The sequence below is a fragment of the Papaver somniferum genome, chromosome 9, assembly GCF_003573695.1.
Source record: "Papaver somniferum cultivar HN1 chromosome 9, ASM357369v1, whole genome shotgun sequence".
NCBI classification, from domain to species: Eukaryota; Viridiplantae; Streptophyta; class Magnoliopsida; order Ranunculales; family Papaveraceae; genus Papaver; species Papaver somniferum.
Window position 1 is genome coordinate 98,920,076 of NC_039366.1, and position 17,602 is coordinate 98,937,677.

At 34.6% G+C, this 17,602-nt stretch overlaps 1 protein-coding gene and 1 long non-coding RNA gene across 5 annotated transcripts; one reads left to right on the top strand and one right to left on the bottom strand.

The window, feature by feature from the left end:
* Positions 1-1,199: 1,199 nt before the first annotated feature.
* On the bottom strand, positions 1,200-3,080 carry LOC113309813. Its single transcript, XM_026558330.1, has 2 exons — positions 3,032-3,080; positions 1,200-1,933 (listed from the first exon to the last, which is right to left on the bottom strand). The coding sequence occupies exon 2, from the start codon at positions 1,919-1,921 to the stop codon at positions 1,424-1,426; it is 498 nt and encodes a 165-aa protein (XP_026414115.1). The 5' UTR covers positions 1,922-1,933; positions 3,032-3,080; the 3' UTR covers positions 1,200-1,423.
* An 11,624-nt stretch (positions 3,081-14,704) lies between these two features.
* LOC113309397 lies at positions 14,705-17,110 on the top strand. 4 transcript variants are annotated; one of them, XR_003340568.1, is made up of 7 exons: positions 14,705-14,910; positions 15,047-15,118; positions 15,191-15,284; positions 15,630-15,695; positions 15,980-16,099; positions 16,405-16,462; positions 16,565-17,110. It is a non-coding gene; the product is annotated as an uncharacterized LOC113309397 (long non-coding RNA). The 4 variants fall into 4 exon arrangements; XR_003340569.1 differs by having other exon boundaries at positions 15,987-16,099; XR_003340567.1 differs by having other exon boundaries at positions 15,027-15,118; positions 15,630-16,099.
* The last annotated feature ends 492 nt before the right edge of the window (positions 17,111-17,602 follow it).

Sequence of the window (17,602 nt, forward strand, 5' to 3'; positions counted from 1 at the left end):
CAACAATAGTAGCAGAGACATGGGTTATGCTGCTAGCCACGAGAATGGCAATAACAAAAGAATGGAAATAAGTCCACTTCGAAACAGACTCGACACCTTTGTTGGCGCTGATCTCGAAGGAACAGTCAGAAGCACCTTGGATCATTCAAAACATGTTGCACGAAATACGACAAAATCTGCAACAATTAACGAGATATGTCACTACACATATATACAGGCGGCAGATGGATTGGCGGATTTCGCAGCAAAAAAACAATTACAAAACGGGATTATAGACAATAGTTTTTCAACGAATGTATGGGATCACACAAACCCGGAATTCCTCAATGTAATCTTGTTGAATGACTCGATGGGGACTTGATACCCAAGAGAAGTTCTGGTTTAATAAATAAAGAACCTTTGTTTCAAAAAAAAAAAAAAAATTTATCTCCAATAGTTAGAAGTTAAGTTGGTAACTCAATTTAAAATGCTTTCTAGAAACCAAAAAGTAAGTTTTTGGTGAGACAATTATTTTTTTTGTGTTTCCAATGTTTTCTATCTGTCAAACAAGTAATAAGTCTTTTACAAGGGTTTTTCGAAAGAGTATTGACGAAAAACTAGCAACAAACCGTTGGCTCAATGAAATATACCCGACTATGGAAAATAGGATGTCAAGACTTTTTTTTTTTTGATGAGATGGCAACCCTTCAAATCTCAATAAATACTAGGACTTCGAATTTCAGTAAACACTTTTAGTATTAAAAAAAATGTATATGATAAGCTCGTCATAAACTTTCAGAGTAGTAGTTCAAGTTTCCCCACTTGTTTATTGAATGAACATTGTATTGAACGAAATGCATAAAATTTCCAAGGATTATCATGAAAAATTCCAATACGTACCAAACACCAAGAAAATTAGTTAAACTCTTTTATGACCCTGCAATGATCTTTCTGAAATTATAATTGATATTTTCTCATGATACAAATCTCAGTTTTAGATCCAACAAATATGAAAAAAACTAAATTAAAACAAACTCTCCAATATATAGTAGTATTATACTAGTATTCTATAAAAAAAAGAAGAACTTGAGTAATTATTCATATTCTGATTTTCTTCTAAACTAGTTCAGAAGTTCACAGAATAAACACCTAATTAACATTCAAAACATTTCGTCAAGCAGTTTGTTGTCACTATTCTCCAGGTAGTTTTTCAGGTCTGATTATGATCCCAACGCAAGTAACTTCGACCGTAACTCATTTTTCAAGGTCATCAGCCGTTCCTTTTCCCATTTCAAATGATTTTCTGCTAAACTAACTCTCTTCTTTGCATCTTGGAAGAGCTCACCATGCTCCAATAATCCCATGTTAAATTTCTCAACTCCTTTAACATTCTCAAACTGTTGTCGAAGCCATTCAATGTTGAAATTGATATTTTCAGTCATCTTTATCTTGTTCTCCCATGATCAATCATTTCATCAGATACATCAACATATTGAGAACGATGCATTTCTATTACAGAATCCATAATATCATTGACTATGCAAACTTGGCGAGCATATGATAAGCTTGTAACAAATTCCCCGGATGCGATATGACCATATTTCAACCATATCTTTTTGTAAAAGTATGATTGCTCTTTCGAAACACAAAAGCCTCCAATGTCCTCATGAATAAAAAGAATTCCACCGCGTTTTTGTGTTCTTGTTTTATATGGATGCCCAGCTTCTAGATACTCCACAATTTTCACCTTTGAGGAGGCTTGTTTCTTGAAATTGCAACAACAATGAATAATTTCATCAGCTTTTGGATCCTCCACAACTTTCGACTCCGAGGAGGGTTGTTCCATAATATTTTCACACTTTTTAGCTTCTGGATTCGTCTTTTCCACAAGCGTCATATCTTTGACATCTGAATCTGCATGTGGTTCTGCTTCAGTTTTCATACTTGAGGGCACCTACATATTTTTATCAAGTTAGTCACATAAAAACAATATACAACAACATCTACATATATTAGTACTCTTGGGGATACACAAAATTACTGATATACGGAGATTATGAAAAATAAAATAAATATAAGGTGTACCTAAAAAAAACTAAGATATCACAAGTTCAGTATATGTTAGATGCTATCGGATTTTTTTTTATTTTTTATTTTGAAGCATGCTACCGGATAATGTACATACATACTTAATTTCAATAAACAAAATTCTCTACGTCGTAATTAGTTGTTGTGTCAGGGTATAACACAAATATTAAAAAAGTACATATGGAAAGGAAAAAATCCCACAAATACCCTAAGCCAATATTCATTTTCCTAGTTTTTAGTTGCTAGCTTGGTGTTTAAAAAGTTGTGATAGAATTTGTTTTAGTAGTAGTAGAGAGAAAACCAAAAAGTAAAATTATTAAGGAATATAAAAACAGTATTTAAGAATGGTGTTTAGAAAGTTGAACCTACGCACTTTCATCTATTTCTAAGTTAGTGATAAATGAGGAGAAAAAAGGGAAAAGATATAAACTATAACAACTAAATTGAAACAAAAATAAAATCCTAATATAGCAACTAAAAATTAGGTCGGATGGAGTATATATACGTATATAGGTACTTATATGGCTATTAAGAATTCTTTGATGTTTTATATAATTATAAATAGTACTTCATTTTTAAGACAATTGTTATGATGTTTATTCCTTTGCAAGTTAAATGCTACAGTAACAACCCTAAAAAATTATATCTTTTTATAAAAAAAAAACAATTGAAAACTATTTTATCATCACAAATTTTAACATAATAAAATATGTCTATCTCAAATATAATTCTGATTATTATTATATATAAGTAAATATTTTAAGGCGGGATTAAGAAAAATATTTTATGAATATAAAAATGTAGAGGTTATTATTGTACAACCGTTCTAAGTTGGAACCATGAAGTTTTATCAATTTACGGATATTTTACTAGACTAATGAGAAACTAACACCAAGGTTATCATGTGCTGATTGTAAGAGCAGATTAATTAGTGATTTTACTTATATAACTTTATCAGAACTACCTTTTGATCACTTCTTGTCAATCAATTTACAAGAAACCTCAACCATAATAATATAAGTATCATTCACGAGAAAACCTTTACAGGAATCTCCTACTGTGCATTAATGAACTCCAGCCCCAATCCTTAGATTCTGAAGTGAATTTGCGTGTATCATCAATAAAATGAAAAGGTACATGTTATAAGCGTTAAAACCGCAACAATAAACATGCAAATCTAGTCGAATTACTGAAAATAGACAGTTTTGTTGAGACAAAAGCATTTTTTTCAAAGAAATTTCTCTTCACACAATATTGCTCGGTCAAAATCTCAAAACAGAGATGTTAATGACCCCACATGAGAGAAAGTATGTCCGAGATAGAACTGTTTGTAGTAAATTGCAAACAACACACACATTATTCACCCTCTAGAGCTTGAAAACAAAATATAAAAGACAAAGAACAAACACTCAATGGAAGAAATAATTCACAAAATTAGTATAACAAGAAGAAATAACTAGGATGAAGAAATAACTCACAAAATTAGTGTAACAGGAAGAATAAAAATAGTGCAGAAAACATATATTGGGATCATGAGAATGTACGGAGAATGGAGGTTTTTATAGATTATTTTGAGGACGTCGAATTGATGCACTTTATGACTAGAAACAGAACGGTCAATAAATGTGCTGACAGAATGGACATAATATATGTCGCCGAGAGACGCTTTTGACAAGAAAGTTGTTGATGTCCGGGTCATACGCTGCCCTTTCAGAATTATTTTTGGTAAGAAATAAATTCGAAGATCTTTTATCTTTTAAAGAATCTTCAAAATAAATTTTGTCCAAACAATGACCCGCATCGAACCTAGCTCAATGTTTTCGGATGATGTACTTGCACGTCTTTTTATACTTAACTATTATAGGATAAATCTTTTCCTCCATACGAAATTGCATATGTGTGTATATAGATATATATGAAAATACGGGGTACCAAAATACATCACCAACTTTTTCTTTCGTGTTTGGACTAAACTCAAACACAATTCCGAAAGTTACAACTTAATGAATCGCAATCAGGAATTATATGAAGAGTTTATATATCTTTCTCTCGCAATCAATATGTAAACAAAAAAAGTCCGTGAACCTAATTATACCGTGAGAGTACTTGGACTATTTCAAAGATCAATATCCAAGATCAGTCAAGTAGTATCCAACAATTTCGATGGACGTATCTACTTTGATTGATTTACGTACAACCTGTGATTTTTCAATTTTAAAGATAAACAATATAATATGGAAAAAGAAATAACATAGAAACCAGAAAATTTATTAACGAGGAAACCGCAAATGCAGAAAAATCTCGGGACCTACCCCAGATTGAATACCAAACTGTATTAAGCCGTTACAGGCACTAGCCTACTACAAATAACTTTAGACTGGAATGTAGTTGAGACAGAATCCACCGTCACAGTAATTCAGTTACAGCCGCGCTCCTTATGCCTCTTGAATATAGCAAGACTCTGCGCAATTGATTCCATCAGTTGATGTCCTTTACAGCCTAAAAGTTGCTTCAACTTAATTGAAGACTTTAAACCAATCTGCCTCCCACAGATAAGCTTATATGGATTTCTGTTTTGATCAAAGATCAAGGTGAGATAGAAAATCATTTACAATATACAAAATCTAGCAAACCTCAAAATCCTGTACTTACGACTCCCCAAGAGAAGCCTAGATTATTATTCACCTCACAAGTAATTCCTACTCTGAATTAAACAAAGAATCATTGTAGAGGAGTATACATGTGGAATCACAAAGTCTAAGACGAAGAAACTTTGCGATTTATATATATCTCACCTGTTGGAGCTAAAGGCTCAACAATCAATAGCAAGATTAGGATACAAAAACTATCAAGATAAAGATAGTTGGACCTGGTTTCACGAATCCCGAGGTGAAGTCTTTTTAGTCGCTAAACCTAAAAAGGTTTAAAGGAGAGGACGAGTCTAGTTTACAACTAGGACACACAAGAATAGTATCAGGGATTAAAAAATCCCAGTTGCTTGAGGTTCTCCTTATATAGACTTTCAAGATCAAGGTTGCTTTATATTTAAGCTAAGGTAGGTTTTTAATCAAGCAATCAATATTCACCGTTAGATGAAAACTTGACTTGAGATTAACATAACAGAATATACACTCTGTTAAGGATGAACCGTAACCGAACCGTGTACAATAACTTGTTCATGAAAGGTTAGTCGAAACTACCAACACAAACTATAACCTTAATCATTTTTATATAACACTTTAAGACTTTAATCTTCAGTCACAATAATGTGATCAAACATGTCTAGATGTGTTTTATAGAGAGTTGTTCAAATGTCAATTATATCATAGAAATAATTTTGATGCATCTGAAAACACTCGACATGGTAAGTATGTGTACTTAATTCCAGAATTCGTGAGTTATTTTATCATGGTACGTGTACCGGGTTTGTATAGCCTGAAGACAAAACGAGTTCAGGAGTCCATAGAACTTTTCCGGTATGCATACTAGGTGAAAAAGCGGGGGTACAACAACCACACCCAATATTTCGCTTAGAAATCTGTATGGACTAACTCCAATATACTTATAAGTGAATCAACTAGACAGTCAGACTCAATCTTAATAAAAGTATATCAAAGAGTTATATCTCACTTTCTCGATTCAATACTTACTCAAGCAAATATAAATCTGCGAGTCTAATTGAATACAAGAGAATTCACTTGAAAGGTACCAAAGACCAATGTTCAAGGATCAATCAATTTCAATCAACAACCAAAGGTCGGATTTCCCAATTGATCGATTCAAACGCACAACCAGTGATATTTCAATTATATAACAAAATATAATGCGGAAAAGAAATAACACATACACCAGAAGTTTTGTTAACGAGGAAACCTCAAATGCAGAAAAACCCTGGGACCTAGTCCAGATTGAATACACACTGTATTAAGCCGCTACAGACACTAGCATACTATAAACTAAATTCGGTCTGGACTGTAGTTGAACCCCAATCAATCTCACACTGATCCAAGGTACAGTTGCGCTCCTTACGTCTCTGATCCCAGCAGGATACTACACACTTGATTCCCTTAGCTGATCTCACCTACAACTAAGAGTTGCTACGACCCAAAGTCGAAGACTTTTATAAACAAATCTGTATCACATAGAAAAGTCTACGGTAATAGATAAATCTGTCTCCCACAGAAATACCTACGAGTTTTTTTTTCCGTCTTTTGATAAATCAAGGTGAACATAAACCAATTGATAACCCAGACCTATATTCATGTAGAACAACCTAGAATTATCAATCACCTCACAATAATATTAATCGACTAGGGAAAGAAGATACTGCGGAATCACAAACGATGAGACGAAGGTGTTTGTGACTTCTTTTATATCTTGCCTATCGGAGAAATCAATCTCAAGCCAATCTTACGATTGTACTCAAATACGATAGAAACAGCAAGATCAGATCACGCAACTACAAAGAAAATACTTGGGTATGGCTTCACAATCCCAATGAAGTCTTCAAGTCGTTAACCTACAGGGTCTTCGTAGAAACTTAAGGTTAAAGGAGAATCGACTCTAGCTTATAGAACTAGTATCACACAGGAGGTGTGGGGATTAGGTTTCCCAGTTGCTAGAGTTCTCCTTTATATAGAATTTCAAATCAGGGTTTGAAATCTAAGTTACCTTGGTAACAAAGCATTCAATATTCACCGTTAGATGAAAACCTGATTAGATTCAAGCTAATATCTTTCAACCGTTAGGTCGAACTTATCTTGTTACACACAAATGAAATGCACGTTTATTTAGTTTTTTGTAATCGTATCCAAACATGTACACTTAGTTGGTTCAAAAGTAGTTAAACAAATGGTTAGCCATATGAGCACTTCCATATCAACCATATTATTCTTTAACACAACTAGTTCAAATGACTCAAATGAACTAGTAGAGAGTTGTTCAATTGCTTAGATCTTATAAAAGTATCCAGGACACAATCGAAGCAAAAACGATTTGATTCACTCGAATCAATTCATGAACTTTATAGCCACGGTTTGCAAATATGCATTCCTTAGTTTATATAAGCTTAATTTCATGAATAACCGTTTTTAGAAACTAACCCACTTAAGTACGCATACTGGTACGCGGACTTAAGTACCCAAAATAAGTCTGTTTTTAGTTCACAAACTCCAGCAGAAATTCACGGGATGTGATCTTCCGACAGTACGCGTACTGGTACGCGGACTTTAATTCCGGTTTTCCTGAGCAGCAAAGTACGCATACTTTGGTTCAAGGAATAAGGACTTACACACGTATGTGTTACCACACAATGTTTATATCATTCCAAGATTATATATTCTAAAATCTCATTTCAATCATTGAAACATTCTTAGAGGACGCTATATAGTTGATATTCACAAACCATTTTTCGTCAAAGCCATTTTCAAATAATTGAAACTAATATGACTTTCGTCACTAGTAAAGATGAACTAGGCCAAAGCGAAAGCTTACCAACACATATTTCGAGAAATAGATAAGCGAGATAAACTCGGCTCGAAATAGCAAATGTGTATAATCAAAGTCTATATAGCAATACGACTTTTGTCTCAAGATTAGAGATAGAGTATATTGACTTTTGAGTGATAGATAAGTTCAAGTCTCCACATACCTTTTAGTCGATGAAGTTCCACAAGTTCCTTAAGTAGTTCTCCGTCTTTGTATGATGATCGCCATGGATTCTTGAGCTCAACTACACTTTCTATTCTAGTCCGAGACTTAGCTATAAGTAGACTAGAAATCAAGATTTATAGTTTTGATCACTAAAATTGACAAACATGCTTGAGATAGCAACGCATGGGAGTTCGACCGAGCAGTGCTCTAACAATCTCCCCCTTTGTCAATTTTACTGACAAAACTATGAATACATATGGAATACAAAATAAATAAATAAACTTTGTAGCTTCTCTTCCACTTGTCTAATCTCCTTGGTTCTTCAACATTACTCGAAATCTTCGTCACTTCCAAGTACTCCAATGATTCCAAAGGTTGTAAATTTAGTATCATCGTTGTTGAAAATCTGTAGCTATAACAATGATAAAACAAGAATTCTCAATCATTGTTACATAGTGTCATAGTATTATTACACAGCATCAAAGTTCAATTGTATCACAACTTCGACAACAATACTATGGTGATATCTATCACTCCCCCTTAGTCAATACTCCATCTCACATGGAAACCACTCCCCCTTACATAATGATCCGAAAACCATATGTATTTGTAATGTGAACTACACATTAATTCTCCCCCTTTTTGTCAATAAATTGGCAAAGGTACGAAAACTAGTGGGATCCTAATGAAATTTCCATAGAGACATTTCATGACCAAAAGAAAGCACATATCAACTTTTTAGATGCAATCATATAGCCGAAGCTAAATGCTTTCATCAAGAAGTTTATAAAGATACAAGATAACCCCTATAATATTGCACAGCCGCACTCCCCACAAAGATTTGGCAATTAAGCACAAGTTCAATTAAGAACTCTCCCCCATAAAATGTCATTCCCGAAAGAACAACAAGAGCGACCTTACTTTCACAAGAAAAGAATGATTTCTTTGGACATAAAAAATCACATACGAATATGAATTTGAATCCAAAAATACTCAACCAAACTAACCACAAGAAAACCCATGATTAATTTAATCGGAAATGCTCAACATAAGAGAACTTAGGGAGCCGCACAGTGTACACATAAAAATATGGATCAAGGAAGATCAATATTGCGGAATAGACAAGGATTCATTCTATTTTCCATCACTATTTGCACAATGACTTACAATAGACATAATCCTCGTAAACAAAAGTCCATCCTAACTTCCATCAATATTTGCATAATAACATACAATAGGATTAAAACTTTTTTAATGTCAAAAATTCATTCATTCTTTTATCAATACATGCATATCGACATATGCAAGACTTAACTTTTGACAAGGTATGGGACAATCATAGTTCATGGACACAAACACACATATCCCATAATAAATCGCAATATATAAAACCATAAAGATTAATACTGCAAAAATCATCTTCCAAACAATTTTAGAATTTAAATCAATAAATCTAAAAACATGAAGATGAAAACGTTGGACGTAGATATTGTAATCACAATAATGGCTATTCCAAACTCTAGTTATTCTTCTAAACAAAACAAGAAAATAAAATTCTCGTTAGAAGATTTACTAGATGTTAAGACCTTTGAAAAATTCTTTATCGTCCCCGAACTCCTTGTCGTCAACAGCCATTGGGACATAAGGTTCATGAAGATAGGAGTTAATATTAATAAACCTTCTTGACTGATGTCGAACCAGGGCCTTCTGAATCTCATGAGTTTTAAGCACAAAAGCATTTATTTGTTGAATCTCCTTTCGTGTCTCTTTCAACACTTCAAGAACATTAGAAAACTTCTGAGAATTCGAAGGAACATCTCTTGGCTTCCCCACATTCCTTCTTTTTCTTTTCAAAGTTGGAGGCAACGGAGATTTCTCTTTTCCCTTCATGATTGATGGCTTAACAATCATATTAACATCTTTTCCATCAGAAGACATGATGCTTGGAGTATCCATAAGAATTTTAAACTCAACAAGTAGTCTTGGAAAGAGTTTCAGAGAAGGAAAAAGGAATGTAGGGTTGCGCAACCTTTAACAGGTTCGTGCACGCACAACTCTGAACCCTAGAAAGAGTAGCATTATCGAGAATAACCCTCCTTTATTGATAGATAGGGAATTTCAAAACAAAACTAAGAAAAGAAGAAACAAAATTTCCTAAAGCCTAAGAGGTGCAAAACCTTGTATCTTTTGATCAGGCACATGAAGATACACAACTCAACATAATCAAGTTGTGTTTCAGTGAACAACAATCTGTCCACCATGTTCTTTTTGAGAGGAATCCATAGACCTCTGTTTATCAAATCGATTGGACCATACGTTCTTATATAATGGTCTTATTTTATCCTTGGATACAAACGTCTTAGACGAAGATAAAATCTTACATACCTCGGCGGTCTTTTGAGCAAGTTTAAGCTTGCTTGCTAATCGATTTGCTCTTCGCTGAAGTTTGTTGACATGTCTCAATTTGTGTGTGTACTTGTAACACTTTGATAGTTCATGACCTTTGAGTGAACAATACGAGCATGTCAATCTTGAATACAATTCACGCATATGAGATGTGCAAGCTGCTAGACACATAGTGGTACCTGAAACGTCATACACAGAGTTTCCAATGGAAAGGACAATTTTTTCTTCCAAATTGGTTGAGTTTTCTTGTGAAAGAATATCAAGATTGATGTATGTATTGCTAAAATTATCAAAATCAATATTTTCACAAAGAAGTGCAACACTTGATTTTTCGTCTTCATTAAAATCATAGTTGTCAGACATTTCATCAAGAGTTGCAGCAAGACCTTTGTTCCCAGTGTATGTCTTTCAATTTGGACACTCATTTGAAAAATGACCAAAACATTTACACCTAAAGCACTGAGGCATATCCTCATCATCAATTTCATCATTATCCCTATTTTTATGAGGAATACGTTTATGTGTTTTATCTGATGACTTGGATTTATCTCCGGAGAACCGTTTACTTCTCTTCAAAAGAAGATCCCTAAACTGTCTTGTGATCAACTAGACTGACTTGTCAAGATCTTCATCTGATAAATCAGACTCAGAAAGATCATCTTCAGAGATGTAAACACTTTTACTTTTATCAAGTAACTTAGTGTTCTTTAGTGCTTTGTAAGCAACATCCTTACTAGACTTGGACGTATGCTCATGATCAAAGATCTTTAGCTTCCCAACTAGAGTATTTCTGGACAGTGTTGCGAGATTATTTCCTTCAACGATGGCATGCTTCTTATAATCGTATCTAGATGGCAGCGATCTGAGAATTTTCATCACAATGTCCTTTTCAGGAATGGTCTTACCCAATGCAAAAGATGCGTTAACAATTTCAGACACTTTATGATTAAACTCATCAAATGTTTCTTCATATGCCATACGAAGGTTTTCCCAATCAGAATTTAGGTTTTGAAGCCTAGCTTCTTTCTCACTGGTATTTCCTTCAAATACGGTTTCTAAGATATCCCAGGCTTCTTTAGACTTAGTGCACGTAGTCATATGGTGCTGAAGATCTGGGGTAATGGCATGTATGATAGCATTTAAGTCGTCAGAATTTTGATTTGCAGCAATAATTTCTTCTGGACTATATCTACCAATATCCTTCGGTATAGATACATCGCCTTTTGTATTAACCGGGGGATCATAGCCATTAACAACATGTACCCATGTTTGAAAATCACGAGCTTGAAGAAAAGAACGCATAGCAATTTTCCACCATAAGTAGTTTGAGCCATCGAAGACTGGTGGTACGTTTATGGAGATATAATTCCTGACCATAGAGTCAGATCGCTACAAACACAGACTTATAAAGTCTTTAAACGTGTTTGCCTGCTCTGATACCAATTGAAAAAGCGGGGTACAACAACCACACCCAATATTTTGCTTAGCAATATGTATGGACTAACTCCAATATACTTATAAGAGAATCAACTAGACATTCAGACTCAATCTTAATAAAAGTATATCAAAGAGTTGTATCCCACTTTCTCGATTTAATACTTACTCAAGCAAATAGAAATATGCGAGTCTAATTGAATACAAGAGAAATCACTTGAACGGTACCAAATACCAATGTTCAAGGATCAATCAATTTCAATCAGCAAGGTCGTATTTCCCATCTAATCGATTCAAGCGCACAACCTGTGATATTTCAATTATATAAAAAAATATAATGTGGAAAAGAAATAACACAGACACCAGAAGTTTTGTTAACGAGGAAACCGCAAATGCAGAAAAACCGCGGGACCTAGACAGATTGAACACACACTCTTTAACGCCGCTAAAAACACTAGCCTACTGCAAACTAACTTTGGTCTGGACTGTAGTTGAATCTCAATCAATCTCACACTGATCCAAGGTACAGTTGCGCTTCTGATGTCTCTGATCCCAGCAGGATACTACACACTTGATTCCCTTAGCTGATCTCACCCACAACTAAGAGTTGCTATGACCCAAAGTCGAAGACTTTAATAAACAAATCTGTATCACATAGAAAAGTCTACGGTAATAGATAAATCTTTCTCCCACAGAAATACCTACGAGTTTTTGTTCCGTCTTTTGATAAATCAAGTTGAACAGGGACCAATTGATAACCCGGACTTATATTCCCGAAGAACAGCCTAGAATTATCAATCACCTCACAATAATCTTAATCGACTAGCGAAATAAGATATTGCGGAATCACAAACGATGAGACGAAGGTGTTTGTGACTTCTTTTACATCTCGCCTATCAGAGAAATCAATGTCAAGCCAATATTAGGATTGTACTCAAATACGATAGAAACAACAAGATCATATCACACAACTACAAAGAAAATAGTTGGGTCTGGCTTCACAATCCCAAAGAAGTCTTCAAGTCGTTAATCTACAAGGTCTCGGTAGAAACCTAAGGTTAAAGGAGAATCGACTCTAGCTTATACAACTAGTATCACATAGGAGGTGTGGGTATTAGGTTTCCCAGTTGCTAGAGTTCTCCTTTATATAAACTTTCAAATCAGGGTTTGCAATCTAAGTTACCTTGGTAACAAAGTATTCAATATTCACTGTTAGATGAAAACCTGATTAGATTCAAGCTAATATCTTTCAACCGTTAGATCGAACTTAGCTTGTTACACACAAATGAAATGCACGTTTATTTAGGTTTGTGTAACCGTACCCAAACATGTACGCTTAGTTGGTTCAACAGTAGTTAACCAAATGGTTAGCCATATGAGCACTTCCATATCAACCATATTCTTCTTTACCACAACTAGTTCAAATGACTCAAATGAACTAGTTAGAGAGTTGTTCAATTGCTTAGATCTTATAGAAGTATACAAGACACAATCGAAGCAAAAACAATTTGATTCACTCGAATCAATTCATGAACTTTATAGCCACGGTTTGCAAATATGCATTCCTTAGTTTGTACAAGTTTAAGCTCACGAATAACCGTTTTTAGAAACTAACCCACTTAAGTACGCATACTGGCACGCAGACTTAAGTACCCGGAATAAGTTTTCTTTTAGTTCACAAACTCCAGCAGAAATTCACGGGATGTGAACTTCCGACAGTACGCGTACTGGTACACGGACTTTAGTTCCGGTTATCCTGAGCAGCAAAGTACGCATACTTTAGTTCAAGGAATAAGGACTTACACACGTATGTGTTACCACACAATGTTTATATCCTTCCAAGGTTATATATTCTAAACTCTCATTTCAATCATTGAGACATTCTTAGAGGACGATATATATAGTTGTTATTCACAAACCATTTTTCGTCAAAGCCATTTTCAAGTAATTGAAACTAATATGACTTTCGTCACTAGTAAAGATGAACTTGGCTAAAGTGAAAGCTTACCAACACATATTTCGAGAAATCGATAAGCGAGATAAACTCGGCTCGAAATAGCAAATGCGTATAATCAAAGTCTATATAGCAATACGACTTTTGTTACAAGATAGAAGATAGAGTAGATAGATTTTTGAGTGATAGATAAGTTCAAGCCTCCACATACCTTTTAGTCGATGAAGTTCCACAAGTTTCTTGAGTAGTTCTTCGTCTTTGTATGATGATCGCCATGGAGTCTTGAGCTCAACTACACTTTTTATCCTAGTCCGAGACTTAGCAGTCTTGATCTCAACTACACTTTTTATCCTAGTCCGAGACTTAGCTATAAGTAGACTAGAAATCAAGACTTATAGTTTTGATCACTAACATTGAAAAACATGCTTGAGATAACAGCGCATGCGAGTTCGACCGAACAGTGCTCTAACACTAGGTATGCGTACCAACCTGAGTTCACGAGTCAACAAAACTTTTTGGGTTTGCATACTTGGTATATGTACCGAAAGTCGTTGCCGAACTATAGCTACTCCGGTACATGTACTTGATACATGTACTACGGCTCCAGACCTATAACAGTTGCGCAAGTATATAAGATGGTTGATAAGTGCATATTTCACATATATTTAGTATCAATTCCATGCTAGTATTTGTTGGTTTTCTTGCGAAATATTGTATATTACGTTTGTTTTCCGTTATTTGTGTTTCATTGGGAGAATCGTCCAAAAAGAATTGAATTTGCACTTAATTGTGCAATAAAAGAAGCTAGTTACAAGTGGAGAAGGGGCCAAAGACCAAGAGAAACTCGTTCAAACCCAGGAGTTGTTGCTATCACATTGAAGAAAACGAAAATATGAAGTTAACGGCGAAAGAACGGAGTCATTCTGAGTTCGTATGAGCAAAAACAAGAATTTGGAAGTTTTGGGCAAAAGGGTAAAACAAGAATTTTGAAAGGGATGATTTGGTTTCGTGAGGATCATCGAATTGGATGTATCGATTGTACATATGAAGACACATGGTGTCAGTGGGGTACTACTATTTTATTGGCCAATCAGAAATAAGGTGCACGATTTTAGGATACTTGTCACATTGAAAGGACCTATCCAGCTCCCAGAGCAGTTACACTTTCAACTTATTTTGCGCAGTGCCTTCCAAATTTTTTTTTAACCCCCACTTACTCGATCCACTTCCCAAGACGATGATCAAAACTAATCCCCACTTCTGTCCCGAACAAAGAAGCCTCTGATCAAAACTAATCCCACTGCTTCTTTCCGGTGTTTCCTTCTTCATAATTTTTTTTTCTTTTTTTTTTTGTACAAATTGACAGTATTTAGCAGGGGGTCCTTCCATTTGAAAGGGTATTGGCATATCTCGATTCTCTTTTATCAAATTTACACCATTCATTAATTAAACAAAACCCATCTTTGTTAAATTCATTAACTGAAAGTTTGGGTTTTCTGTTTTTTGTTTAAAGTTAAACTATCATCGTTGTAGGATAAATGCTTCAGATGGTATTGCCATTTTGGTTGGATGAGATGTTTTCTTACGACATCTAATATACTTCAGGTACATATGACTCTTGATTCACTCTTTTAATCTTCAATTAGAATTCTCAAAGCATTTGTTGGTTATTTGCAGGGAGCAAACCTCTAATGCACGCTAATTGTTTGTAGAAACTCCAAGCAGAAATTCATCAAAAAAAATTTGATCTTCAACTGAGGCTATGATTAAGGTTTTTTTTTTCTTTTCCTCTTAGTTATTGTTTTGATTTATGGTTTCAGTTGCAGAGTTTGATTTTGTGATTTTCGTTTCTTTGCTGCTAATACCTAGACTATGAGTAACTGTGAGTCCATTCTTTTCAAGAAATAATCAGTTACTTTTAGTCTTAATATCCGTACTTGAACAAATATGGTTTGCAGAATCTTTTAGTCCAATTTGTTGTTTGATAATATAATAATATATTAGATATTGGTTTATGCATGTGGTGATGAAAATGAAAGAGAAATCCTGAATTATAATCTTTCAGTTGTGCATTGTACCCACTTGCTAATGTCATTTCTGTTTATTGGTGTCATAGTTCTTGAACCAGGACAACCCAGCAACATTGAGAAGTTAGAACTACGATGTCGGGAAACAAGAAACGGTATCACGTAAAATCCACTGCTATAATTTTATCATTAAAATTGTCGTTGCTGTGGTTCATACAATTTTGGACTGTAATTCAGTACAAGTGAGTTTTTGGTGCTGAGTGGCTCGGAAACAGTCCACCATTAACGTTTTTTCCATTGGAATGTTATTTAGGTGTAGGTATACTTTGAATTCATGAGGTGCCATTCATCTTAATATTTTCTTTATGTCTTATTTATCATTCTGTCACCATCAAATATATGAATCAAGTGATGGATTGTGTGTTACTGTCTTATAAAGTTATCAGGTTGGAGTATTGTAACGTGTAGTGGGTGATGCCCTGGACTTAACATGGTGATTTGGGAGGTTGTTTGGTATCTCAAACACACGTATGGTTTCACAAAAATATTAAGAATAAAGGTAAAATTATGGCATTATTTTGTAAGTGGGAAAGAAAACATTACTCATCTTGATGTCATCAGTAACTCTGTATTATATTAATGGGTATGACTGGCTAAGCGTTTAAGGTTGTGCATGATTTTAATAGTATCGCCAATTGATAAGGAATCTGCTTATGTAGGGTAGATACATGAGTTTTTGTTTTGGTTTTGTGATTTTCAGTTACAAGGGTTGATTTTGTGGTATTCTTTTAGTGTTAAGTATATTTTTCTTTTTCTTTGATCATGGCAATGCCTAATAGGTGTTCCGTTTTAATGGAATTTCAGGCCCCTACTAAAACGAATTATTGGTTTCAGACTACCAAAACTTAAATTCATCTGTTTGGTAAAACTTCTTTAATTCTCATGAAAGTCCACATATATGTAGTCTCTCTTTCCATAAATTTTATAGCATGGGCAATTATAATAGTTGGTCCTGCTCTTGCAGATTTCCTTGCACATCTTAAAACAAATATTTCTGCTCAAAGGAACTGCAATCATGGGTCTCTTCTTGCATTCATAGATTATGGAGTTCAGAGATATCAAGAAACTCCTAAAAAGAAGGTAATGATTTGACAATTGGGTTAATTGCAATGGAGGCAAAAGAAGACTCTTCTGCACAACAGTTGCAGATGGCCGATGGGTCTGAAATATGGGAGTCCAGTGGAAGACGTGATGACCAAATTAGCAATACAATGTAGGGGATGAGAGTCGGTGTATAGTGAGTTGCATTTGCATATGGCTATAGAGAGCTTACCGCAAGGTACTGTCCCTTCAACATAAGATATGGTCTAAACGTTTATTTCAGATTTTCTCTCAAAGTACCCTTCACATATGGGCTATGAAAGCTTGCGGCAAGGTACCATCACAATCAGGTAATACAGGCTGTAACTGGACCCTAGATTTTGTTCAGTTCTATTGGATTGTGATCTTCCTAATGTTTATGTATTATTTGTTGGACGAAATGTGCATGAAAGATATGTATTTTCACAAATTATACAACCGGATATTCATGTAAATGCAAACAACGAACTGCTCATTTTGGCACAATACATGGATACACAGAACTCCATCCACTGCACAGATGCCTACTGAAACTTGGCATAACTTTGATACACGATCACTAGTCATTTATATATCTTCATCATGATTCTGAACATAGTCCTTCACAAAGTTGTGAAAGGCAATAACACAATGTTGTACTGTATGGATTCTGTCCCTCTTTGTTGTTCTGGAGTTTCGCCAATTTTTGCTATCAACTCCGACCACACAGTCCTTCACCTACAGTGTAATTGGTTTGTGCTGCACTGATAGGATTTAAGTCGCTGTATCTGGCATGTGAAGTTCCACTAACTTTTGTGAATTTTTGCTATCAACTTCGTCTCTTTTTTTTTCCGGTTTTGAGCTGTACTAATAGGACAAACTAAACCATATGCTGATAAGTGACGACCAATTATTTTCGCCTTACATCATACTGTATATGTTA

What these genes read in the sequence shown, in the direction of transcription:
- LOC113309813 (XM_026558330.1), bottom strand. Translation starts at nt 1,921, where the DNA reads ATGAAAACTGAAGCAGAACCACATGCAGATTCAGATGTCAAAGATATG.